Source organism: Xiphias gladius, chromosome 15, assembly GCF_016859285.1.
Source record: "Xiphias gladius isolate SHS-SW01 ecotype Sanya breed wild chromosome 15, ASM1685928v1, whole genome shotgun sequence".
Lineage (NCBI taxonomy): Eukaryota > Metazoa > Chordata > Actinopteri > Istiophoriformes > Xiphiidae > Xiphias > Xiphias gladius.
The window spans coordinates 4,303,402-4,329,937 of NC_053414.1; the positions used below are offsets into that span (position 1 = coordinate 4,303,402).

General features: G+C 45.7%; 1 protein-coding gene across 7 annotated transcripts; it reads right to left on the reverse strand.

Annotated features, from left to right (window-relative positions):
* On the reverse strand, window positions 1-24,852 carry akt3b (v-akt murine thymoma viral oncogene homolog 3b). 7 transcript variants are annotated; one of them, XM_040145526.1, is made up of 14 exons: window positions 24,513-24,852; window positions 17,412-17,952; window positions 10,464-10,589; window positions 10,258-10,369; window positions 8,254-8,398; window positions 7,732-7,863; window positions 7,290-7,355; window positions 6,954-7,022; window positions 5,896-6,018; window positions 5,614-5,742; window positions 4,738-4,952; window positions 2,970-3,057; window positions 1,478-1,580; window positions 1-572 (listed from the first exon to the last, which is right to left on the reverse strand). In XM_040145526.1, the coding sequence occupies exons 2-14, from the start codon at window positions 17,455-17,457 to the stop codon at window positions 487-489; spliced, it is 1,440 nt and encodes a 479-aa protein (XP_040001460.1). In that variant the 5' UTR covers window positions 17,458-17,952; window positions 24,513-24,852; the 3' UTR covers window positions 1-486. The 7 variants fall into 7 exon arrangements, with proteins under 7 accessions (XP_040001460.1, XP_040001463.1, XP_040001462.1 ...); XM_040145529.1 differs by lacking the exon at window positions 24,513-24,852 and adding an exon at window positions 23,786-23,876; XM_040145528.1 differs by lacking the exon at window positions 24,513-24,852 and adding an exon at window positions 23,347-23,427.
* Window positions 24,853-26,536: the final 1,684 nt, after the last annotated feature.

Below are 26,536 nucleotides of genomic sequence, written 5' to 3' on the forward strand. Positions count from 1 at the left end.
AAAAAAACAAAAAAACAAAACACCCTGTCGGTATGATACGAAACGTCTGCACACGTAAGGCAACATTTTTGGTTTTTTGTTCCCTAAAACGGCTCTTCCAAACCAAGTGCAAAAAGTCGAAAAAAGAAGAAGAAGAAGAAAAAAGGGCAGAAACAACAAACAAACAAAAACAAGTGAACGCAACCTGGGTCGACAACTTAATACTGACGGAGAGAAAAAAATATAAATAACAAAAACATTGCCTTCTGCAGTAAATAGCGCTGAAAATGTAGGAGACTTATTTTTTAGTGTGGGGAGACCGGCTGGAGTCTATCCCACTGTGCAAAAACCTCTTTTAAAGTCCCTAAAAAGACTTTTCCCCCGTCTGCGAGGAGGCAGAGAAGGAGAAAAAGAGGGGAGACTGGTATTCTTTTTCCTAGAATGGCTACGTGTTTTCCTCAAAATGGCCACGAATGGGGACGATACTGGCTGGCTGGGCCGGAGCGGTCACTCCCGCCCGCTGGCTGAATAGGAGAACTGTGGGAAATGAGGCCTTCGCTCGTTGTCCGCCGCGTCCATCCCGTCCTCATCGTCTGCGCAGAGAAAAAGCAAAAAAAAACAAAGGTCAGAGGCGGACGTAAGCCGGCCAACATTTCCCTCCGACACTGCCGCTAAGGAACAAAGGATATTTGTCCTGGGATCAAACATCTCAACAGCTACTGGATGGATTGTCACCAAAAGTTGGTTCAGACACTCATGGTGCCCAGAGGATGAATGCTAATGATTTTGAGATAATCACATAGGGTACGGCAATAATTGGCAATAAAGGATAAACAATATTTGGACTGGAGCTGCTGACAGTCGATGTTATTTGCTAAGATTTAATATCCTTTATTTTGACATTTTTATGCCCAAAAAAAAAAAAAATTCACCAAAATGCTAATATCGCATTACAGTAAGTATGACACAGCATTTAGATTCTCATGGGACACTAAAGCCCTGCTTGATTTTTATTCATGTTAGCATCGAGTCTGTCCACCGTTCTGGTCCAGACTGAAATATCTGAACAACTCCTGAATCTATTGCCATGAAATCTGCCGCAGATATTCATGGTCTCCAGAGGATGAATCCCACTGACCTTTCATTTAGAGCAATCATCGGGTCAGACTGCGGTTTGTGACCAAGCACCCGCTAAACTAATAGCATTCCCCATCAGCCCCGGCTGTACTTCCGTGTTTAAGCGCTAACTAGCAAACGTCAGGAGGCTGACGTGCCGAGCTAGGATGGTAAACATTACACCTGGTGAACGTCAGCATGTTAACACTGTCAGTGGGAGCGCGTCATCATGCCGATGTCAGCATTTAGCTCAGAGCACAGAGCGGTGGGCGTGGCAACATACGACATCGTCATCTCATCAGGGTACGCGGCATCTGTCGTAACGGCTAAAGCGGTTCGGTGTCAGTGCAGGTAGAGACCAAGGATTTTCAGACATGCTTACATTTTTCCGGCGGAGTGATGGTGATGGTCTGTGCTGTGAACTCCTCGTCGAAGTAGCGCGTGTCCGTCTCTGAGGTGACCTGGGGCTGGAAAGGTGGGACCAGCTGGAACGGACGGGAAGCAGGTGAACAAGGTGAGTTTCTCTCGCTACAGCGGCACCGTGGCGCAGTGTCAGCCACAGGTGCGTGACTGCTGCGTTGGTCATATAAGGGTTAAAGGCAGCAGGGATAATCTGGGCGGGAAATGACCTCTGTTGAATACAAGTTGTCATTTGGAGATTTTGTTCTCTTCCAAACATGGAAATTCGGGCCGAAACCAACGATTATTTTCATTATCGATTGATATGCTGATTATTTTTTCCATTACCCAAATAATCAATTAGTCTGTGTCAAAATATATTTAAAAAAATAACCAATCAGAGCTTCCCAGAGTCAAAGCCCTAAAAAATTTCCCTTTGCAATGGTAGCAAAGAAATAGAAGCAGCAGAGTTTCTTTCCTGAGAAGCTGGAACCAGAGAACGTTTGGCATTTCTTCGCTATTTTTGCTTGGAAAATCACTGAAACGATCATTTTTCTGTCAATCGACTCATCGGGGAGTCTGGAGGTTTGTCTGCTCCCACCGTGACTCTGCATTCACACCAGAAGCGACGCGTCGGCGCTGCCTTAACTCTTCAGCCGATCATCAGTCCGATCCACTCTGACTCACTTACATATTCACACATCTGCGTGTTTTAGCAGAAGAAGAAGAACGCGCACCTGATCTGAAACTACAAGGCTGCTTCGTTCTGGACGGTTGCTTGCGACGGTTTAGTGAGTTTTACGTTCTCGTTCGGCTGCAGCCGAATTGTCGTGGGAGGTTTTTTAATCTTCTTCAACATAACAAACGCTGTTATGTTTACCTTGAAGAACAGATTTCTTTAGCGACGTGAGGCTGCATTTTTGCTTTTCCAAGCAGTTTTGTATTATTTATATCAGAAAAATCTTTTCGTAGTCGTATTTATGACTTGGATGTTTAGGTAAACTATATTAAAACGAAAACCATTCTGTTTTTACAAGAAAAATGACAAAATGAAATCCAAATCACATGTAACTCAACCAGGTGGAAGTAGGAATAAACCTGGGTAAATGCAGCAAATGGCTAAAGCGCGTTCTTGTCTAAATATCTGACGTGGACGTGCAGGAAGGAACAAAGAGTCTGACTGATGTAGTTCTGGGGAGCTCTCGGGAGTTTAACAGTCAAGTTAAACAGAAAGAAAAAGCAGAGAGCGTGTCTGTTAAGTGGACTTGGTGGTGTTTGGAACGGTTTCATGTTGCTGAAATGAAATAAAGATGAGGTAATTTTTTCTCAAATCTGTTCTATTTTGGAGTTTACATCCCAGCCAGACTTCTTTTGAAAAATTAGGTAACCCTGATACCAGAATATCTCAGGTACGCTTTTTGAATAAATTGTCACCGAAGGTAAGATGACGTCTAGCAGCTAAATCCTGCTCTCACCTTCTTGTCGTAGACGTCCTGCCAGTCGATTGTGCCAAAGAAACTGTGTCGCATGATCTCCTTAGCGTCATCCGGTCCGCCACCCAGTCTGTCAACGAAACACAGAGAGAGGAAGAAGAAGATGTTGAAGTCAGACATCAAACGCTGCTCTTACAAAGTCTCCATCAATGGAACCAGAATATCCACCTGCTACTGTTCCCAGAATAACTCGCCGGGGTGAACGAGTTCGCTCTCTGAAGTGGCAGCAGCCTCTTTTCACCGTGTTCTTCGTTAGAGACAGAAAACGCCTCAGGGATAATCAGAGTGGGAAATTAAAAGCAGCAACCAGCCAGTCTTGTCTCACAGCACTTTCGCTGAATACCAATTATCATTAGGAGCTTTTGTTCTCTTCTTTACATCTGAAACGGCGAAACGAACGGGATGGGATGAATTCTGGGACGTACAGGACACTGTCCTGTGAATAAGGATCCTACCAGGTCAAAAGGCCACAGAGGAGGATGGATTTCCTAAATGTGTAGGAGCTCAGATTTTTTTTTTTTTTTTTTTTTTTAATCTGAGCCGGTGGATTATATATCCCATCATTGCCTGGGAACAACACGGGTTCCCCCAGGAGATGAGGTCAGTGGTTAGGGAGAAGGGTCGTGGTCACTTCGCCTGCTGCCACCCAGAAAAAGGGCATGAGTGGATGGATGGAGGTTATTGGCCTTCCGTGGAAATCAAATCTTAACAGTCCAGGATTTAAACTCTGCTGATACATTTTCTAGCCGCGCCCTCTCAGATATATTTGCCCGGGTTGTTTCTTTCTCACTGTTCTGTCATAATGTTTTAGACTCACGCGAGAATCGACAGCAGGGAGACGATGGAAAATGAGCAGAGACAGAGAGAGAGAGACGGGAATGACATGTGACAGAGGTCCTCAGCTGGACTCGGACCAGAGGTGTCTAAACCCCTACACCACCAGGGTGCCACCGCACCAAGTCTAACTTTGGTTGTAATGAACGGGTTAACAGACTCTATGGACTCCAGCACAAATATATGAACTTCGCCTCACTTCTTTACAATAAGAGGCAACCTCAGCACAAAGTAGGTTTCTGTGAGAAAACCCCTCATGTGATCCATGTGGTGATGGGTGGGAAGCCAGTGGGGGTCGGAAGTTTGGGACGTTTGATAGCGCCGGCACGCTGTCTGCTACTAATTTCATCTTCTCACCACTTTTAAATGTCTGCAGCGACTGTTCAGTACCTTTCCCGTGTGGATTTAGCCGCAGCAAGGCAGGAAACGTGCGTTTATGAGCCCGTATCGTGACAGTGCTGTCGTGGTATTTTCTTCACTGGGAAAACAGAGCCGTCGAACCAGGTCGGCTCAAGCTCATGCCGATCTGTTCGTGAGTGGAGACTACGCCCAACCGCCATCAAGTAGCACTGTGGCAGTCGGGTGTTGAAGCGCACCCAGAGTGAACCCCCCCCCCCCAACAGAAGCGACTGGCTACACCATGTGTCACGGAGGCGCACACATCTGTCTGCAACCTCCACAGGACGACAGGAGGCTTGGCAGTGACAAGAACTGCAGTGTAGATGGAGCTGGTCGCACCAAGTTTTTTTTAGATGGCGAAAAAACAAGGTGTTATTGTGGCCAAAGGGTTTAAGACACTGTCCGTGTAATCACCTGTCTCCGGTTCGAGTCTGCTTATTGCAGCCTTCCTCTGCACAATGTCGTGCCTGCCCGGTGATGGTTTTTCGTTCTCCACATACTGTTTACGTGTCCGTACCGTTTGTTGGGGTCCTTGATGAGGAGTCCCGACAGCAGCGACTTGGCGTCGGCCGACAGGGTTCGTGGGAACTTGATCTCCTCCATGAGGATGAGCTCAAACAGCTTCTCGTGGTCCTGGTTGTAGAACGGCAGGCGGCCGCACATCATTTCGTACGTCACCACGCCCAAACCCCACCAGTCCACCGCCCGCCCGTAGTCGTTGTCCTCCAACACCTGATAACATACAACACAGACAGACCGTTTTACCATTAAAGATCCTCTAAAACTCTTCTTTTTCTGCTTTACTGTCCGTAACAAAACGTAAACATTAGGTATCTGAGACCTATTAAAACCCAAGAGGCCATTTTAACAATCATTCAATCAAAGGAAAAGTTCAAGACAACCTGTGCATATTTTTCTTTGTGATGTTGCTATTTTAACTTTGACATATTTGATATCCTCTTTCACATCCTCTTAACGTCAAATTCACTTTCGAAAACCCCACCAAGATCCACATTAGAGGAATTGAAATTAGTTACTGACATTTTACTTCGTCGTAATAAAGAAAACAGTTAGCTGCTATTGGAGGAACTGCATCTTAAGAAACTTCCAGTTTGGCTTTAACGCCCAGACGCGGTGGTTTGCCGCCCTGTGACAAACAGACAAACAGAGTGAATCCAAAACACAGTTCCCGTGTTGGGTTCATCACATGGGACAAAAACAGACTTTGAAGGCTCGGCCTGGGTTTAGACAGACAGTTGTGGGGTTAAGACTTGTATGAAGCACAACTTTCTTCTGTTTTGTGAAATTTTTTACAAGCACAGCAAGTTCAAACCCCTCCTGAAACAAAAACCATAATTTCTGTTCTTTATCTCTGTTTGGTGTGACCTCTGACCTCGGGAGCCAGGTATTCTGGTGTTCCGCAGAAGGTCTTCATGGTGGCAGTGTCGGTGATGCCTTCTTTGCAGAGCCCGAAGTCAGTGATCTTGATGTGGCCGTCTTTGTCCAACATGAGGTTCTCCAGCTGATGAGGAGAGTGAGAGAAATAAAAAAAACCTGACCCACTTTTTCTCCCATCTTCCATGCGCGTCTGGACATGTTCCTGTATGCGTCCACGTGTTAAAGCAAGAACAGTAATGTCTGACTTTCCTCAGGCGTCAGAGCAGCTGCAGTTTACCTTCAGATCACGGTAGACGATCTTGGCAGAATGTAGGTAGTCTAGAGCAGAGACGATCTCGGCACCGTAGAAACGGGTGCGGTCCTCCGAAAAAACTCTCTCTCTCGACAAGTGGAAAAACAGCTGCCACGAATGAAAAATCAGAAGTTCACACAACTCAAACATCTTTATCATGTCTAATTCATTCATACAGCAAAGTAATAACGAGCCAAATCACCGCCGATTATTTCCAGAGGTAGATGCCTGAAGGGGCTGCGATGTAGAGTCAAAAATCTGTGGCAAGAAATAATCAACGGGCCGGCTGCTTGTATGAAACAAACACCGACAATAAAGAGATCGCGGACCTGATAAAATAACGCTGAAATATTCAATTTGCCGCAATTATCGCAAATACTAGACAAAACAGGTCGACCTACATACCTTTAAGAGGGTTATGCATGAGAAACGGATTTTAAATTTTAAATTCTTTCAATTTCTTTTCAACATATCTCTAAGGGAGAAGTATGTTTGTCTCTACCCGGAGACTTTTTCAGGAAAAACTGGAGAATAACTGAAGGGACGCTCGCACTGGCTGCCTGGCTTTGGTTGCTTCGTTCATGCTTCATAATCACTGGCTCGTTCACAGCTCAGCGGCGATCAGCCGACTGGTATCATCCAATCGTGTTCAAGCAGGTGCCCAGCGCAGTCATCGTAACCCATCTTTTTCTCACTATTCCTGCGCCCGGGCTAATGCTGCCGCCGCCGCCGCAGCTCCCTCCGCCTCCCCAGCCTCCACCTTACGAGCCAAGATTTAACGCTCATGTGTTTCTTAAGGGGGAAACTGACACTGATAAATCGATCACCAATAAAACCACAACAGTGCAGAAAGCGAAGTCCTAAAACTCTCCGAATAACCGCAGGGAGAGGAGGGACTGCGTTCCGTTAAAGCTTTTTGACTCAAACCGTGTCGTTAGTCAACATTCTTCAATGATTCTTGAAATAACTTCCATGTTGAACAGAGACAGAACATCTATCAGCATCAAACAAATTCTTTTAAAAGCAACTCAGGGACCTCTCACCTCTCCTCCGTTGACGTACTCCATTACAAAGCACAGCCGATCCTTAGTCTGGAATGAGTACTTCAGAGACTGCAACACAATACATCATTTTTTTTTTTTAACTCAGCGGTGCTCAGCCATTCGTTTCATTATTTTTTTTTTTTTTTAAGAACAGAAGCTGTGTGGTCTGAATTCAGAGCGTCCTTCCAGCTGTCATTTGTGAGTTGGTGGCCACACCAACTCGTTTCAAAGCTCAGTGAAAAAAGTAGGAGGTGAATTCGCTCTAACGCAGAACTCACAGCAGCACAGGTGTGTCTGTGTGTAACGTTTCATGGCAATCTACACAGTGATACTCACAGTTAGGAATGGATGTCGAGTGTTTTTTAATACCCTACTTTCTGTAAGCGTGTGAGCAACTTCATCCTGTAATGAAGAGGAAAGAGAAGAGGCAGAGTGATTAGTCGGGAGGCAAAAAGGAGCTCGCAGACGATTTCTTGTCTCACTCTAAAGGTTGAGGATCTAACTGGCAGGGAGACGGGTTAATGCTACTGTAAAGCCCATCTGTAACTGACACAAACAAACAGCTACATGCCAAATATCACACACTGGGGGTAACGTATTTTGACTTTCTGCTATTTTCTTAGAATTGATTTTATGACAGCTGTTTAAATCCAGTGACAAAAAGCTGTCATCTTACTGCATCCAAGTCATTAAATGAGTTAATATTAAAAAATGTGAACTTTTCAAAACCTCGACGAAACAACAGCAACACATAAAAGCTGGTAAACGTTAAAAGGACCTTGGCTATAATGACTTCCTTCTTCAGGATCTTCATGGCGTAGTAGGTGCCGCTCGCCTTCTCCCTCACCAGAATGACCTTCCCGAAAGTGCCTTTGCCCAGAAGCTTCAGATAGTCAAAGTCATTCATTGTCTGGACAAAGGAACAGAAGCATGGTGTGAAGACACTGGCGCTCCCCCGGTCAAGGTCAGACAGCACGCACTTTACGGGCAGGAGCGATAGTCTGCCTACGCCTAGAGAACCTGGGTCCTGCGTGGAAAGACGCTTCCGAGGGACTATCAGCGAAACACGGCAGTTGCGTTTGATGCTTTATACAGCTGAAAACAGTGAGTGCTGGAAATATCTACATGAGATGTAAGTGACACACAGAAGGAAGAAGAATACCGCCAACAATAAAACAAACACGGTGAGGTGTTTCTAGGTGGATTGGTACGTTAATCCGGACTCGTCTCTTCCATAGATTAAAAAAAAAAAAAGGTTTTATTTAAGTGACAAAGAGACAAGCAATGAGTGGTCTGTCACCTTTCGTTTGTAGTGGCTGATGGAGGTGTCCATCTCCTCCTCGTTGACGTTCTCGATCTGGGAGGTGGGGCTGCACAGGATGCCCTCCTCCTCCTGTTTGGCCAGAGACTCAGCCACCATCTGGATGGCCTCGGCCCACTCGTCCCTGCAGGGCACAACAACAGTATCAAATACCAGCAGGAGACTTTCTCGTTTGTTTTGGTGCGTTTCTTGCAAATGTGGCTTCAGCTACGGACCAACTACAAATCCTCAGAGAAGTTAAAAGGACTGTTTTTCCATAATTTTAGAGAAGCTGCTAATTAAAATTACAGACTCCAACAAACTGAGTTAGTGTAAGGGTACTGTTTTCATATGTTCAGACTGCACAAAGAGACAGAGGCTTCCACGAGTTTGTCCAGTTCTGGTTAGGACGAACAAATATCTGCGTAATAACGATGTGCGCGTTTTGGCCAGAGAAGACCGACGGTTTGAAAGAGGAGTGACAGAAGCCGTCTGTGTCGATCCGGAGCATCCGTCGAACAGATGAGGTGGTCTGAGACGCCACCCGTCAGTCACCTACAATGCAGTTCCAAGTTCACTCCCCAGACGGCTGAGCACCCATCCGCACCTGGACTCACGTGACCTCAACGACTCTCAAGTGTCGCTGATCTCACCGGAGGATATTTACCTGGAACTCCCCACTAGTCAGTTAGAACTCAAGAAGCCTTTCGGATGAGAGGCCAAACGTCTTCAAGAACTTCAAGCAAGCCCAGCTGCCTGCGCGTAGCACTTACAGAACACCGCGACCTGCATGACTGAGAATCTTCACAGACATTTCGATTCATCGTTGAGCTTAAAGGTGACTCCTTAGTCCTTATCATTAGTGCGTCTCACGGCAACTCCCCCCATCTGACACCAAATGGACAACGAATCTAAGCAAGACAGAAAACTATTTGTAAAAACATCCTTCTTGACTTAATTTTGGCTACAGAATTCATGTCCCTGCATCCACGACTGGAACGAAATGATGGGAAAAACCCAAACCGTGGAGCGACCTCCATTTGAGTTAGGAGGAAATTTCGAGTTAAATGGGACGAGATGGAAGAGTTGGTTTCATTATGAAAAACATAGGTGCCTGAACTTTACATCTGATAAAACGACTGCTGGCCATGTACATGTAACAGGCTGGGGGCTGTTTCCTGTCAATAACAAACACTGGAGCATCAGGTAACAAGTCATAACATATACAATATATTGTGTTTTGGTCGTTTTGGAACGAAACCCTTCAAAACTTGGCGTCCAGCCTCAGCCCCACGCCCGAGTTTCCTGTCTTTCTTCTCACTGTGTTGACTGACTCCTGGTGTGTCCAGTGAGGAGAATTTAAACACGCTCCGGTTCCGGTTCATTTCTTATTTTTTCGCCCCTAATCCAAATGCCAGACCTTTCATATCTGCTATCTATTGATAGAGAGTCCGCCCCCATATCTTTTCTTTATTACCTTTTTATTTATTTTTAAGAAAAAATAACAAAATATAATATCTTGTATAGTGTCCTAGACTTTTTTTCTTTAATATCTGTGAAGAGAGTTTGGACATGATTTAGACAGAGGCTCCTAATCTTCAACACAACCAACCAGAAGAGGTGTGTTTCAGATATTTTTAGATCTATTTTTCAAGTCTCGTTTCTCTTTGTGCTACATTAAGCCTGTCCCCAGGTTTCTTCAGGCCTCACCAAGTTAAATTTCGGACTTTTCAAGACCTTTTTTAATACCCAATTTAATGCAATTTAATACCTGTTTCACAATCATACCGGCCAAAATATGAACGTATGATGGAAAACAAGACCTGATGCTCTTCCTCTCTACTGCAGCAGCAGTAGTGACGGTGTTTGCTGCAGGTCTGACGGTGCTAACTGAAACTCCACAAAAAGGGTTTAACGGTCTCGACGCGAAACAATCCCACTTTTACTTAAAAAAAAGGCGGTAACGTCTCCCAACATCCCACAAACCGATGGACGAAGGCTCACCTCTCATCAGGCGTGTCGACGTGAAAAGTCCTCTCGATGACGGTGGTCCACTGCAGGCAGCGGATGATGAAGGTGTTTGGCTTGGGTCGCTCCGTCTTCATCAGCTGACATTCTGGAGGCCACAGAGAGAGAAAGACGCGCGGTGTCACGCAGACATTCGTCTTCAGCGTGCGGAACGTGTGACGAATATGATGGCGGCGTCTTACTTGCTACAGAGAAGTTGTTGAGCGGGTAGGCCAGGTCAGAGTCCTGTGGTTTGTCCTTGTAGCCGATGAAAGAGCCGTCTGTCTTCAGCAGAAAGTAGCGCGGTCGCCAGTTCTTGATGTACTCACCTGAAGGGGGGGGAGAAGAAGTGACAGCAACAGGTTACGTCCTGCCACACTCACCTGTGTTTGGCTATTTAATCCCGCAAATCTACAGAGATGTAGAGGAAAGTGTCTCAGTGCTGTATTGTGTTGGTATTAGCCTGATGTTCAGGCTTCAGTTTCGTTTCATTATTCAGTCTGACACATTATTCAGTGTTAATTTGAGCCGTTTTCTCTTTTGCCCGAACTAACCATCGGTGACTCCGTCCCACTAACGTCATTTTCAATCATCAGCGAACGAGCTGTGGTGTCGGTTGCTAGGGGGCACGTCAGTCGAAGAATTACGTCAGCTGAAGAGCTGCCGCTTCAGAAGGTCGACCGACTGCATACATGCTTGTCGCCATTTTTGCTGCCACTTTCCACGTCACTATATTTCTGGTTTCTGACGCAGTAGGATCACGCCCCAAATTCTTAACACCGCCTACAAAGCTCCAATCAGCTTCGTTGCTTTTCCAACCGGGGAGACAGTCGTCAATGAACAATAACTGCTGGATTGCTGAAAAAACAAAGAATCCAGATCTGGGCAGCGAGTCAGAGGTCTTTAACCAGGCTCTGCTGGCATGGACGTTTTACAATTGCTGCATCACACGTTGACACAATTGAACAAGAACAATAAGAGCTTGGTTCACGTCAGATTGTCTTCCTTTCTCTCTTGGATTATGATCCATTTTGGACAAAATTGGTGATTAGTCCAAAGGTCCATCATTAATGATGTATTTTAATCAATATTAAACAAAACAGTAACAACAATAAGAACATTTAAGTGCAGTAACACAGCAGAAGGGCATTGCTGTGTGAATCATTCGCAGATTTCAAGTCCCTTACAGTTTTTTGGTAGATTTATCCCTCTGTGGATACCTGAAGTGCCAAGAGTGAAACAAGTTCTTAAATACGATGTGTTACGGTTGCTTTTTTGGCAACCGTATTACAACTACTGACCGGTCAGCATGGTTTTTGTTTTTTTTCATGTTTTAGCACATCTAGTTTAATCCAATCAAATTTGTTGCAGAGCAACCTTTTTCATTTTAATGATAATATATACTATGTAATCAGAATTCCGCATGTAATTAGGACCTGCCTCACACTGAAATATAGTCGCTGGCATGATGTTGAAACATGTAACCTAAAAGTCAAAACCTGGTCAATTAGATCTTTTTCACCTGCAAATCACCAAATTATTACTTTATTAGCACTCGTGACAGTGCATTAGAATTTCAACTGAATTACGTTAAGCCTCATAAAACATTTACAAGCTCATTTTTTAATTCACAGCGCCAGCTATGACATGAATGACATGAAACAGGCCCAAACAGTAATACTTTTCACTGGTGTCCTGTAGAAACTCCGGAACTCCGGAGCTTACTGTTCTAAATGGGCCCAGTCTGAAAACAGCAACAAAATCGCACCTGCTATAATGGACGACTCATCACTCTGACCTGGTTAATTTGGGTTTTCGGCTGTGTAAAGTGGAATAAATTAAGTTCAGAAGTGCGGAGCATTACAAGTTTTAACCCTAAAATAATCCTCTATGCTCTATTGTTTTCATCTTTATCATGAGCCGTTTTGTTTCTCTAATTTTAGCTTTACCTGAAACAAACAAATTCCTTTTAAACATCTGTACCACTTCCAGCTGAAGGAGAACTCTTTTGCTGGCAAATACGGTACAACCACAGTGTTTAATCTTATCCAGCAGCCACGAAGTTTTGGTTCCCTGCAGTTCTGACTCATCAGTTTGTCACATAATAACAGCAAATGTTTGGGGTTCATGTCTGTGTTGTGTTGAGATGCTGACATCTTACAGAGTCATATTAGCACCACGGCTAACAAAGAGCAAGGTGCTGGAACCCAAAGTGCGTCTGCATCAGTGACCACGGACCGAGCTGCCTCGGCGTCTAGCCGACGAATCAAACTCTGAAGAAACTACTCTCACACATCTGATGCCTCACACAGCTTCGGAGATGACACAGACTTCAGCACAGAGACAGAAATCAGCTCTGTCAGTGAGAAAACTGCTCCCGACTTCTAACAGCTCCGCTTATAAGCTGGTGAGCAGCAGAAGAACAGGGGGAAAGTAAGCAGCAGCCAGAGTCCGACTGGTCAGGCGAGAAGAAGGATAACTTGCAGGTTCACATAGTCACCAAGTCATTTGAGCTATAGGTTCACGTAGAAATTAGGGCTTCAACCAGCAATACATTTCTTCATTAATACATCTATCTATATTTTTTAGTTTTTTTTTTTACTCTAAAAAATGTCAAAAATGCTCATCACAATTACCCAGAGCCCCACAGTCACGTCGTGAAGGGCTTCTTTTGTCTGATCAACAGTCCAAAACCCGAATAGGTTTATAATGATAAAAAACAAAGACAGCAGCAAATCCTTCCGTTTGAAAAAGATGAAACTCACAAATGTTGGCTTTTTTTTCAGATAAATTTCTTAAACCGATCTATTTATCAAAGCGGTTAGGAATTACGTGTCTGTCAATCGAATGGGGGCCGTGGTGGACTAAGGCTTAGAAAAGCGGGCTTGTAACCGGAAAGCTGCCGGGTCCGTCTCCGAACCGTCAGCATAAACTTAGGTGGGGACAGTGACAGGGCAACGAGCGTGATGACGAACAATCAATCAACAAAACTGTTGCCGATTTACTGTCTGTAGATCAGCTTACTGATTCACCGACCAGTTGATCGAACACCGCTAGAAATGGTGCGAAGCTACTGTATACTGCACTTCCAGAGCCTGATATTTACACTGCAGCATTTATATTTAAACTTGATGAATACACTGATACTCCCCAGAGGATGAGCCCTTTCGATTTTTTTAACAGGGATTCTAAATGCCTGGTTAACCGTCACTGCCCGGAAAATCGGAGGTACCTGTGGCGTGTTTGACCACTAACAGCGTCATGGAGCAAAGCAGCGCTACATGCATGCCTGCCGCGCACCAGGACGCACATGCGTGGGCGACACAATACACGTTTCTGCCATCGGCTTCCTGCTATTCAGCCGGTCAACGGTTGGCCGCAGTAACGTGCCAAGAAACACAGCATTGCACTGAGAAGTCAAGTAGACTGCAAGCTAGCATACATGGATGTAAACAATGCACAATTCAGAGTGTTTTTCCAAAATTGTCTCTGTACATGTTGATGAGGAAGGGGGTGCATTCGGCAGGTTTGTTAGACCTGAAGGATACATACCGTGCGTTTTGGTCAAACACTGAAGGTAACACTGACTTAAATGTTTACAACTCCGAGGGGCACTTTGAAATGATGACCTCATGCTGCATGAACCAAGACACACCCAGTCTCTTCAGAAGAAATGTGTAAAATAAGTAATCCCACCCACGCCTGATGTCCTGCCCAATCAATCAGCTTCGACTGATTTTGCTTCGGTGTACAGTTTCCCGTCCAACATCCCGTTCAATGGGAAATACATCACATGAAAGAAATAAAGATTCAAATTCAATTCAGTTTCCTTCATGGCCCCCTGTTCCTTCCTCCACTGGCCCACCTCAGGATAAACTTACATTAGTTACATAGTTCAAATGTATGCTAGCTGAGACAGATCAGTTTGTGAATGCAATGGTTCAAATACCGTTTCTAACAAATGAAACAGGTTAAACAGCTGAGTCTCCACCGACATAAGCTCTGCAGTCAAGAACGATAATGTGGCTTCACATTCAAAGTTCATGACTTTTTTTTTTTTTTTTTGCATTTCTCAAGTTTCTCAAGAAATTCGTTTTAATATCCCGGTTTCCAAACTGTCCTGAAATGCGTGTGAACTCAGGGTTTCGATCTTAAACAGCACAGAGAGCTGCCGAGGTGCAGCTCCTCTGAGACGGCTGTTAGGACTGATTTATAAGAGCACACAGAGGTGCAATAAACAATTCAGGGACTTGTGGGGGCCGAAGAGGAAGGAACCAGAGTGTTAGGTCATCCTCTGTAGGCTCATAGTGCCACAGAGAAACTTCCCCCTGTCTGCCAGCCAACAGCCCTGAGCTCAGACCAGACAAACACACCTCGAGCACGCGGGCGCACACGCACACACACACACACACACACACACACACACACACACACACACACACACACACACACAACCAGTGTGGGAAACAACACACCAGCCAAGTGCGGCTCAGACTGGGCTGCAGCCCTGCAAAGCCTGCCTTCTCTGCTCGCCGTCCGGCAGGTAAACAACCATTGTTTGGAGGAGCTGTTCTTCAAACTGGCAGGGCAGCTCGGGCCATGTCCACACTGAGCCGGATAAAAACACATCATTTCTGTCCCAGGCTGTTGTTTTCTACAACTAAAAACGCTGTTTTTCCTAAGCACCCTTCCGAATGAATACATCTGAAAACACTGTTTTACGCTGTGATGTGGACGGTGGAAAAAAAAAAAAAAAAAAGCCTTTCCCGAAATGAACCCGTTAGTGTGCTCAGACACTGTCAGTCAAGAAGACAACTCTCTCAGTCGTTCCTCACTTTGCCCGTCATGCGTGGCCGATCACACGGTGCAGGTTCTGTCATTAACCTGAATCAGCGCTTCACAATCGTTCATCATAGCGCTACTTGACCGACATCTCAGCGCGGCAGTGCATGAATCACAGTTCCCCCCTATTTCACAGGTAGGATTTATGAGCCACGGCTGTATTACTGCCTTTTGTACTCAGGTCAGTTTTCTGACACCGAAAATGAACACCGGTTACACCGGAGCAGCCGGTGAAACACGGTTTAACCGGCGGAGATGCTGAGAGCCACCAGGGTCACCGGGATGTGTCTGTCCCACCTCTTAGCAGATGATGACATGAAAACTTGTCACCAAGTTTCCTGCGGTTTTTGCATTTTAGCGGGGACAGAACTTTTTTAACACTGAAAACGTAATTACATAATGCGGTATGCTCCAGGTTGTCAGTATGAAGACTAAATAGATTTTCGAACGCGCTGCTCATGGACACTATTGTCCCACAACGCAATGCACAAAAAAACAAAAACAAATGGAGAACATGCTCACAGGCGCAAAAGATGAAAATCTTTGAAAAAACAAATTTGTTCTTATTAAGTTTAACTGGCTGTAGCATTTTAAATCATATACATCGTTGAGGATTTCCTATCAAATTCTTGTAAAATCAGGACCACAAACTGAAGCTGGATGAGACAGGTGATAATGCCAAGTAAGGGGGGTGAAAGTCTAACCTGTAAATGCATCATTCTGGTACACTCTACCTTCCAAAAAGTGCCCCTGTCAAAGCACCCAGCCACAAACTGAGCAGTTCAGTGCGATTTACTTGCAAGTGGAAACACCTAAAAAAAAAAAACTCCCAGACTCTACATAGTTTGTGTCGGTGCAGCATTTTTCACGCTTTTTCATCAAGTGGCAGGTCGGAAAAAATGAAACGTAAAGATTGACAGTGTAAAGATTAGTGCGTAGTGCATGCTACACAGAATGACTATGTTGTGTGGAAACGGGACACCACGAATCCACTTCAGTGTGGACGTAACGTTACTAATAACGCACCCGACGTGTTTCCGTTCGTCTGTCGCGTTTGCAATAAACCAGCGTCCTCACTGGACAGAAACTGTCAGGCAACCGCCGCCACGTTCACACCTTCATCTGACGGAAAAGCACTCTGAGGCACGACTGCACTACCCCGCTCAAACTGATTAAACCTGGCTGTTAATTGCAATGATGCTGATGATGATAATCATTCGAGGCATAATATTGCTGCGTCGTACATTTTTGGACATTTTACATCTTTAGCATCTTGACCCGTGTCAATACAGCTAGTTGAAATGAACTAAAACAAAAAGCGATCCGAGGGGATTTACCCGACGTTCTTAATCAGAGTGACGTCTTAAAATAAGATGCGACAAGATGAACTGACAGAAATTCAACTGACAGCAACTGATCAAGCAAAAATGCCCAAGTTTCTCCAGTTTCAGCTTCTCCAATCTTTGAATTTGTGGTGTTTTAAATCATTTGTCAATTAAACGCCTTCGGGTTTTGGTCTATTCATCTCGGTCCATAGGAACTCATGATTAACGTTTTTCACTGTCATTACATTTTCTTCACTAAACAAGTAAATAATTAATCCAAAAAAAATTGTATTAATAGGTTCAAGTCAGTTTTAAATTCTCGTGGAACATGAGTCTAGCAGCCGCCAGGTCATTCACGCGATCACGTACCATAACTTACTCAACAAATTTACGTCCAGCTTTGCTGCGTAACTTCTGAATCAACCAAAAAAAAAAAGAAACCCCTAAAGGGGCTTTTTTCAATGTCAACCAATGTCACGAAAAGACGAAAAGTTAGTCTTTCTCTCTGTACTTTCAGTCCCAAGCACATTAGTTCCTACCAGAGACATAAATATATAATCACAGCTCAAAAATATCTAGTTTCATTCTTAGTAAACGTTGCAAATGTCACTCAAACAGGAGGAAATAGTCCATTTGCTGGGGACTATTTTCAGCGGCGGATGAATCCACATTTGGTGCTGTAGTGAGCATTTGGGGCAGCGGGACGGTGGGTGTGTGCGACCGAGTCAAAATAAAGTACAGTGTGTGTGTCCATGGTGATGAAGGAACGGGTCGCCCGGTGCAACAGTGTGTGTTTTTAAGTTTCTGGACAACACTGGACGGCTCAGAGGAGTGAGGTACCTGAGGCCTCGATCTTTGATTCACACTCAGTACTTGTTAGTGGGAGACATTCAGCGTTGGTTTGAGTCTTTTTACGAGATCTACCCATAGTCGGAAAGAGGTGGAATAAAATATAGAAGACATGCAGAGTTGAACCCTCCTCACCTCTTTTCTGGACCCAGCCTTCCTTGACGACGTTCTGGTCGCTCATGGTGGCTTCTCCTCGTCACCAGTTCTCCCAGTTCTCCCAGTGTGGTGACCGTGAAGGGACAGCGGTTGGAGGGGCAGCTGGACAGTGGGTTCGGGTGGAGCTGAGTCAGCTGTCCGTCTGACCGCCTGACCTCCGACCTCCAACCTCCGACCTACCTGTGCCCGCTCTCGGCTGACCTCAGATCTGTCCGTCTGCTCCCTGCTGGGTTGTAGGAGTCTACAGTGTCTCTCTGTCTTTCTCTCTCGCTGCCACAGTCAATTTCTTTTTCCTCCTCTCGCCCCGCCGACCCAACCTGACTTTCGCTTGCTGTCTTCTGTCTTTCTCCCCTCCTAGTCTTCCGCGCCTCTTGTGGTTTTTACTCCCGTCTTTCTCTCCCTCCCTCCTTCCTTCCTTCTCGCTCTGTTTCACGGTGTTCCTCACTCCCTCGTTCTCTCAAACTTCGTCTTCTTCTTCTTCTTCTTCTTCTGTGTTCAGGCGCTCCAGTGGTGAGTCAGCCTGGAAGGAAACAGAGGCAGAGAAAGGAGAGAACGGAGGAAAAAAAAACAAAACCAGAGCAGGTCAGTGGATAGTTTCCCTCGCACAGCAAACACAGCAGGCCAACACTCATTGTTCAGAGCCTTAACACACTTCCTGCCTCCTTACCTCCTTCTATCCTTCTCTAACCTCCTTCTCTCCTTCCTTTTTTCCCTCCCTTCTCAACAAGCTTCTTGTCTTCTGCCCTACTCCTTCCTTCTCTCTACCAGTCCTTCACCAACTACTTTTACCCACAGCTTTTTTACCTCCTTCCTTCCTTCTTTACCTGCCCCCTTCACTTGGCCTTACTCTCCTTCCATTACCTTCATCTCTCCTTCCCCATTCCCTTGCCCCATCACATCATTCACCTCCTCCTCTCCTTCCTTTGTTCCCTCCCTTCTTCACTAAGTCCCCTTCTCTCCCTCAATCTTACCTCCTCCCTTACCTTCTTTTCCCCATTAGTCTGTCACTACTTAACTACTTCTCCCCAAACTTTTTGCCTCCTACTCTCCTTCCTCCCTTCTTTCTCACCCTCCTTGACTAGGTCTTTCTCCTTCCGTTGTTTCCTCCTTCCTCACAGAAAAATCTAGCCCCTCCCTTTCTTTCTCAACTTCTTCCTTCCTTCTTTCCCGCCCTCTTTCACAGCACCCACGCTCCCTCCCTAGACTCCTGATATCATTCACCCTCTCATGTTTTCTCCTCCTCCTCTCCTTCCTCTGTTCCCTCCTTTCTCCTTCTCTCCTTCTTCCCTCTTCTCAATCAGTCCTTCTCTAACTACTTCTGGCCCCGTCTTTACTACCTGCTCTTCATCATCCTTCCTTCCTGCCTTTGTTACCACCTTTCCTCACTGACTCCCTCTTTTTTTTTTTTCACCCCCTTTCCACGTCCATCTATCATTCCCTTGACTCCCTTTCTCCTTCTCTTGCTTCCCCCTTCCTTACAAAACTCTGGTACCTCCCTCCTTCTCTCTCCTGCGTCTTTCCTTCTTTCCCTCCCTCCTTCAACAGCCCCTACTCTCCTACTTTCCCTCCTTTTCTCCTTCCCCATTTTCCTTTCCTACTCACATCTTCCTGTCCCTCTTCCTTCCTTCCTTCCCTCCGTCAATGTTTCACACACTACTTTTTCCTCTCTTTTGACCTCCTCCTCTCCATCTTTCCTTCCTTCTTTATCATCCTCTATCCATGTCAATCTATCATTCCCTTGGCTCCCTTTCTCTTCCCCTCATTTCCTCTTCCTAACAAAAGTCCAGTACCTCCCTCCCTCCCTCCCTCTCTCCTCCTTCCTTCCTTCATTCCCTCCCACCTTAACTAACGTCTGCTCTCCTTCCCTTCCCTCTTTCTCTCCTTCCCCATTTTCCTTACTCCTCACATTTGTTCCATCTCTTCTTCACTAACTCCTTCTCTCCCTCTCTCTTGCCTTCTCCCTTTCCTTCACTGTCCTTCCTCCATAACTCTTCCCTTAACCTCTTCTCCTCCAACTTTTTTAATCGATTAATTGTTTCAGTCATAGATCGTCACAGATTTGCTGGTTCTACCTTCTCAACTGTGAGGATTTTCTGCTGTTCTCCGTCATGTATGAGTAAATGAAATTTGTTGTGGGTTTTGGACAGTTGGTCGGACTGATCAAGCAAACTGAAGACGTCACTTTGGGCTCTGGGAAGTTGTGTCGGGTGTTTTTTTAAAGTGGAATATCCACATATATCATGACATAGTACATTTTCTGAAAGATAAATGTAAACCATTTATGGGTAAATAAATTTAAATGACTGTCTGAGAATGTCTGTTTAAATACCTGACGAATGCAGGTACTTCATCACACTGACGCAACAATCTATTACCGTAATAAAACAATCCAATGATGCGTAACATCGTCAGCAAATGTCTTATAAAATTCAGTGATATCTGAGTGATGGAGAATTTTTTTTAAAAACGGTTTAACAAAGTCTCTGATGGTTGACAAGTCTCAACAGTCGTATATATCATCCTATTGCCGGCCCTATCACAACTATATTTAATGTATTAGCCTTGACCATCACTTGTTCTTTGAGTGTGTGTTTGACCAAAGCTCTGCCCCTGCACGCAGACGGGTGTCGAGAGAGAGACACCAAGAGAGATTATATTTGCATCATTTTAAAAAAAAAATGTCCCAAGCACAGATAGCAGCATGGCTACACGGACCTGGGCCCCTGTTCCACCTAATCTGCAACGTGCAGGCCGTGATTTGCAACTTAAAATAGTTTCCTCTTGTACTGATTTAAATATATCAAAACAAATGTCACACAACTAGACCTGCAAAGGTTAATCAATAAATCAATTAGTAGACTGACTGAAAACAATTCGGCAACTATTTTGAGAATCTCGTATTCATTTTGAGTCATTTTTAAGAAAAATATCTTCTCTTGGTTCCGGCCTGTCAAATGTGTATGTTTTCTGGGTTTAGCCTCCTAGGACAGCAAACTGGATCTTGAACTGTTGGTCAGACAAGAGCAGACATTTAAACACATCACCTTGGGCTTCGGGAACTTGTGATGGGCGTTCTTCATTTTCTGGCATCCTCTAGACAAACCACTAGCCGATTAATCAAGACAACGGTCAACAGATTAATCAATAAGCCCTACTTGCAACCCACGCATGGATTTGCAAACGTTTCTGCAATTTGCAAGCGGCAGTCATTTGTGAAATATGACGTTCCCAACAGTTGCGATCTAGGAGTAGGCAATGCCTGCAAACTGCTCCTGTGAAACCCGCCCCGGATCAGTACTCTGGGTTCACTGAGTTAGAAATGGCCTCCACTAAAAACTATGCTGAGGGGGGAATCCCTACACCTGACCTCCCTTTATCCTCGTCCCCCTCTTCTTTTGTCAGCCCTTCCCTCGTTCCCTCCTTCCCTGCCCTCACCCCCTCTTACTTCCCTCTTTCATTCCTTTCCTCCCAAACTTCCTCGTTTCCTTCGCCTCACCCCTTCTTCGGATTTCTTCACCAGTCTCTCTCCAATTTTTTTTCCTCTGTCTACTCCTCTCCCTCAGTCTACCTGTCCGTCAACTGACCACCCAGCACAGACGGACAGGTGAGCAGCAGACAGACACGGACGATGCGTGAGCTCTGAACGCACCTTGGTTTTACAGCAGCTGCATTTCTTTTGTGCTTGTCCACAAAGTACAGCTCTCCTAAAACCTAATTAAGGTCGCACACAATTCTGTTATGAAAGATCACATCTTACAACCAGCAACTCCTGGATTTGACTCCAGTGCTGCTGGATAACCTGCTGCTTCATGCCTCAGTTTCCTCAGACTCCCAGAGACGGGAAGGCTTTTGCTGCGAAGCAGCAGCAGTAATGTGACGTACTTATCCATGAGTGCCAACTTATTGCTGGTTGAATATTTGTCTACTTATAGAAGGAAATATGACATTCATCATTGTTTCAATGGAGACCTAGGACACCAATCTGAGAACCACCGTCCCCAAAATCAACTATTAAGTGATTGTTCGCAAATTCATCCCTAAAATGCTTAAGATTGACCAACGTATTTTGGCTTCCAGTTCACACTCTTCAGTTTTGAAGAGTTAGACCATTCCCAGCCACCCAATGAAATCAAAACTTTGAGTACGTAGCTGAAGCACAACGCTAACAGAGGTAAATTTCCCGTTTTAAGATCCTCGAACTGACCAAACCGGCTTCGAAATGTTTCGCTGGCTTACGGTGATCAACAAAAACCTTTCAGACAAAATGAACTACTCAACTCATAAAGCAACGTTCAGCATTTACAATCACATATAATTTCTATGAAGGCTTTTCCTATATATACGGAAGAGTTTTGTAATTTCTTGTTCAAACAGTGACTTGTGTGCTATTGCTCACTTCCTGCTGCCAAACCCAAAAGTACAGTATCTTATAATACAGATGCAGACGTGTATATTTCTGTCAACACTTTACTTATAGAGCACCTTTCTCAAAAAGGGTTTACAAAGTGCTTAAAAAGGCATGAAAATGGAGAAGAAACGATTTAAATAATGAAAAGAAAACAGTAAGGACAGGTCAGAGAATACAAAGAATAAAAACAACATACACCACTGAACAAAACAGAGACACAAATGACAGGAAGACACAATTTTAAGACGATATAGTAGAGGATCACAGGAAGGCCAGTCAGTAAAAATGACGAGACAGTCTCTGCCAACCTGATCTCTTCGCGGAGGCAGTTTCAGCAGCCTGGGAGCTCTGACTGCGAAGGCTCCGTCTCCTTTGTTTTTCAGTCTAGACTTTGGAGCAGACAGAAGGGCTGCATTTGAGGACCTTAAGGAACAGGCTGTAGCTATGGAGCTAAAAGGTCTGAGATGTAGCTGGGGCCAGCCCCATCTTGGCTCTAAAATTTTAAAACCAGTGCAAAGATACTACAACGGGTGTGACGTGCTCTTGTTTTTTTAAATCCCGGTGGCTGCATTTTGTACTAATTTTAGTTTAACAGTTTTGTTTTGTTTGTTTTTTTTGCTACAGACAGAGAAAAGCGAGCTTCAGTAATCAAGCCGGGATGAAACCAAAGCATGAATAACGGTTTGCAGGTTTACGGCGGACAGGAACAGCTTGACCTTTGAGATTGATAGAAACAGGACCGCACGACTGGATTTATATGACTGGAGAAACTGACGTTGCTGTCAAATAAAACGCCGGATTTCTACGCTGCTCGGTGATTTGTGGGAGTAGGAACCAAGTCACAGGGTTTGCAACATCCGCACCAACGAAAAGGATCTGAACTTGAGCTGTCCTGCTTCCTGGAGGTCTGGTCTTTTCCCAGGCTTTGACACTGATACGACGCTTCATCTTAGCCGTCTGTCCGGGCTGGGCAATATGGCTGAAAATCATTATCACATATTAATAGGGATATTTTCATCACCGATACATATCACGGCAGGGAAAGTGGACGCAAAATCTCATCTCGCAGAGATTCAAAACGGTCAGTTATGTTCCGATCTTGTCGGGTTTTATAATTCCGTTTCTGGGAACTACTCATTCGGACAAGTGAACAGACCAGTGAGCGATAACATGTTAAGATCATATCATCACCACAGGATTCTGTCGCCCAGCCCAACTTCGCCCTGAATAAACGTAAAAACCGCACATCAAGCACCACATTGTGTTTTCCACCTGTCTTCTGACGCATCTCTATTCCTTGTGTAATTCCCCCTGTTCTACCTCCGGGTTTAAACGGTGCTCCACGAATCTCCTGTCTTCACATGTATCCAGAGCCTCACCGATACCGCGGTGAGTCATAAATCAGCGTCTTATTGCCCAGAACGTGTCGCCGGTCATGTGATAACCTCGAGTAATTTAACAATAAAACATCATTTTCTGATAACAGAGTCTCAGCGGAGCCGATACCGTCGGGCCGTGTCCTCCGGGCTACTCTGTCCACGGAGTGAGGACGCAGGACCCTGAACGTGTCACGGTGGCGGACCGAATCGGGTTCTTCGATGTCAGCGGACGGATCCGAGGCTGGAAAACAAGCGTGAGCCCTCCAATGACAACAATAACAATGGCTGACAGGGGCGGCCGCTGTATATTTCGGAAGCCGGTTCGGAGCCGCGGTCCTCGGCACCACAAGCACCCGCACCTCCCTCTCCTCCCCCACCCCCCCAACCGCGTCCCCGATTCACTGGCCGCGGTTGGGTCCTGCACCGCACACAAACACACAAATACTGAAACAACAGCTTTTGTTTCAAGGGCGTGTGGTGTCATTATCTGTTACATAACAACATCCGCTCGGCGCGCTCCATTATGTTTTAATGGCGAATAAAATGTCTGGCAGCGACTCTCGTACCGATTAGTCTCTGTCAGTGGCGATGGAATCGCTGGTGTGAGGCGGCAGGGTCGGGGAGACGGTTGTGTAAGCCAGGCCGGCCTGTGATGGCTCGGCTGGAGGAGCCAGGGATGCTAGCGGGGAGAGAGGGAGGGGGGGGTGAAGAGGGCTGGGGATAGGGGTGGGGGTTGATGCTACAGCTAATGTTAGCCGGCCGGGAGGCTGGTTAGCATAGCAGCATTGCGGCGAGGCCGTTTGACGGGAGGTTATTTTCATCTCGGTCGTTTTATTTATTCCACTCGGACAGAGACGCTAGGCTGTGTTTTTGAAGCGACTGGGGAGGGAGCCGGGGCGGAGTGAGGGAGGGGGGGGGGGGGGCAAATGGCGGAGGCTGGGGCTGTCGTTCATCACAGAGATGGGCCGAAGCCAGACGGACGGTACCGTTACCGTTACAAGCCCTCCCCACCCTCATGCAGCAGCAGGAGCAGCAGCAGCAGCAGCAGCAGCAGCAGCATCCCGGCGCCGCATCCCTCCCAGACAGGCGGATGACGAAGCAGCAGCAGCCCGCTAACGGCGGCTAGCTAGCGTGCTAACCTCCGCTCCCACCCGGAGACGAACCCGCTCCCCGTGCCCCCAAAAACGACGACCCCAACCCCGCTGCGTCCCTCCCGCCTCCTCTCCCTCTTCCTACAAACAATCCCCACGTCCACCCCAACACCGTTAAAGCATATTATCAAAATTATTTCACCTGGCAGTCGAAGAATGACAGGGATGCCCCCCTCCTCCTCCCCCTCCTCCTCTATGGGCACTGGAGCATCCGACGGAGTAACGTCCCTCAGCGGCGAAAACAGGAGGAGGACAGCGATGGATCCATAGCCGCTGGTGACCGTGGAAGCCGAAAAGAGGAGGGCTTTTTGTGTCTCAAACGGAAAAGAGACTGCGGCGGCGGCGGCGGCGGCGGCGGCGGCAGACAGACAGACACACGGACAGACAGACGGACCCGCTCGGCTCCTGCTCCCTCCGCAGCTCCGCCAGGAAACCTCGCTCGGCTCCGAGTCGGCGCGTCACGTTCAGCCGGATCCGACTGGGAGGACTCCTGCTGCATTCAGGGGCTGTCGGAAATCTGAACGAGACACATTCAGGGGTCACTTCGTCCAGGTCCTTGAATTGAACGCTGGAACCCGAGTGCACCCCGCACAAACCACCACCCTTAATTAACTTTAACGCCAAAGGGGTCTGTATTAGGGCTGCAGCTCACACTTAACTGTCACTTAACTGTTGAGGCATCTAAGGTATATCTGAAATCACTGATTTCACATATAATGATCATAGAGTTGAATCAGCACCTCCCTAAAACCATTTCAGTGAAAAAGGGAGGATTCATCACAGGACTGTTGTTTTGGACTGACTCAGTCAGAGCTAGGGGTACCTGATAAAACTGCCAGCTGAGTGAACCTAGTAAATATAACATGCTGAAGTTTGAAAATGTGGTTTTGTGTTCAGATGTTTGTCGGCCTTTCAAAGTAACTCACTGCGCTGCACCTCCGCCTCACTGAAGGCCGTTACGGAATGAAACAAGCTCCATTAGTCCTTGAAAACATGTCGATTTTTTCCCATGATGCCAAAAAATTGATTTAAAAAAAGAGTCTATTCAATATTCATTTGACACAGACACAGTATTTGGGAATATTTTTATATATTGCACAGAGTGGGGTGTAATGATTGAAATTTCAGAAGTATTCAGATCTTTTACTCGTAATGGAGTATTTTGCATTGGTGTAGTAGTAATTTACTTAAGTAAAAGTACAGAAGTATTATCAGCAAAATGCACTTAAAGTATCAAAAGTAAAAGTACTTCATTCTGCAGTAAACTGCCCCCAGGGACTGATCTCTGTTTCTGTCTGGCATTATTAGTCTGTTAATACTGATGCATCAACGCTCCAGCGGCATGTTACCGTTGCAGCTGCTTTTACTTTATATACAGTTGGATCGTTTACTCCACTGGTTCCCAACCCGGGGGTCGGGCCCTTCCAAAGGGTCACCAGATAAATCTGAGGCGGTCGTCGGATGATGAGTGGGGGAGGAAAGAAAACAAAAGTTCTGCTACGCACGTTTATGCTCAAACAGTTGTTCAAATGAAACCATCTGAGAAGTTAAAAAAGGGAAATCACTCGCAGACCACTGGTTTAATCTTTGTATTTTTGACGATTATTCTATGTGAAGATTTAATCTGAAAAGTAACTAGTAACTATATCTGCCACATAAATGTAGTGGAGTAAAAAGGTACAATATTTCCTTCTGAAATGTTATGAAGAAGAAATATAAGATAGCATAAAATAGCATTAGTCTAGTAAAGTACCAGTACCTCAGAACTATACTTAGGCACCGTAGTTGAGTAAATGTACTCAGTTACTTTCCCCCGGTGATTAAATGTTAAAACATATTGTTAAACTGCTATTCCTCAGTTCTCTGAGCCGGTTCAGTTTGCCGGCAGTCCTCATCGACGGATGGAGGACTGAGAGACGAGCTAGAAGAAGCTGGACGGACTTATTCTGTCGGGTTAGTCTTAGGACGTCAGAGAGCAGTGGGACAATACCATCACGGCCTCCCGGAGCCCGCTGGGGTGTCTTGAACCTGTTTGTTTTGTCCAACCAACTCCAAAACCCAAACATATTCTGTCGAAAACCAACATTTGAGAAGCCGGAACCGCAGAATGTTTGGAAGGAGGAATTATTAAAGTGACTGTAGGTTCGTTTTCTGTCTGATCTTCTA

Excerpts from the sequence above, each read along its gene's own strand:
- akt3b (XM_040145526.1), bottom strand. The coding sequence starts at position 17,457 with ATGAGCGACCAGAACGTCGTCAAGGAAGGCTGGGTCCAGAAAAGAG. Across the intron at positions 7,864-8,253 it reads TCAGCCACTACAAACGAAAG|ACAATGAATGACTTTGACTA; the intron begins GTGACAGACCAC and ends TCCTTTGTCCAG. Across the intron at positions 3,058-4,737 it reads ATCAAGGACCCCAACAAACG|ACTGGGTGGCGGACCGGATG; the intron begins GTACGGACACGT and ends TTTCGTTGACAG.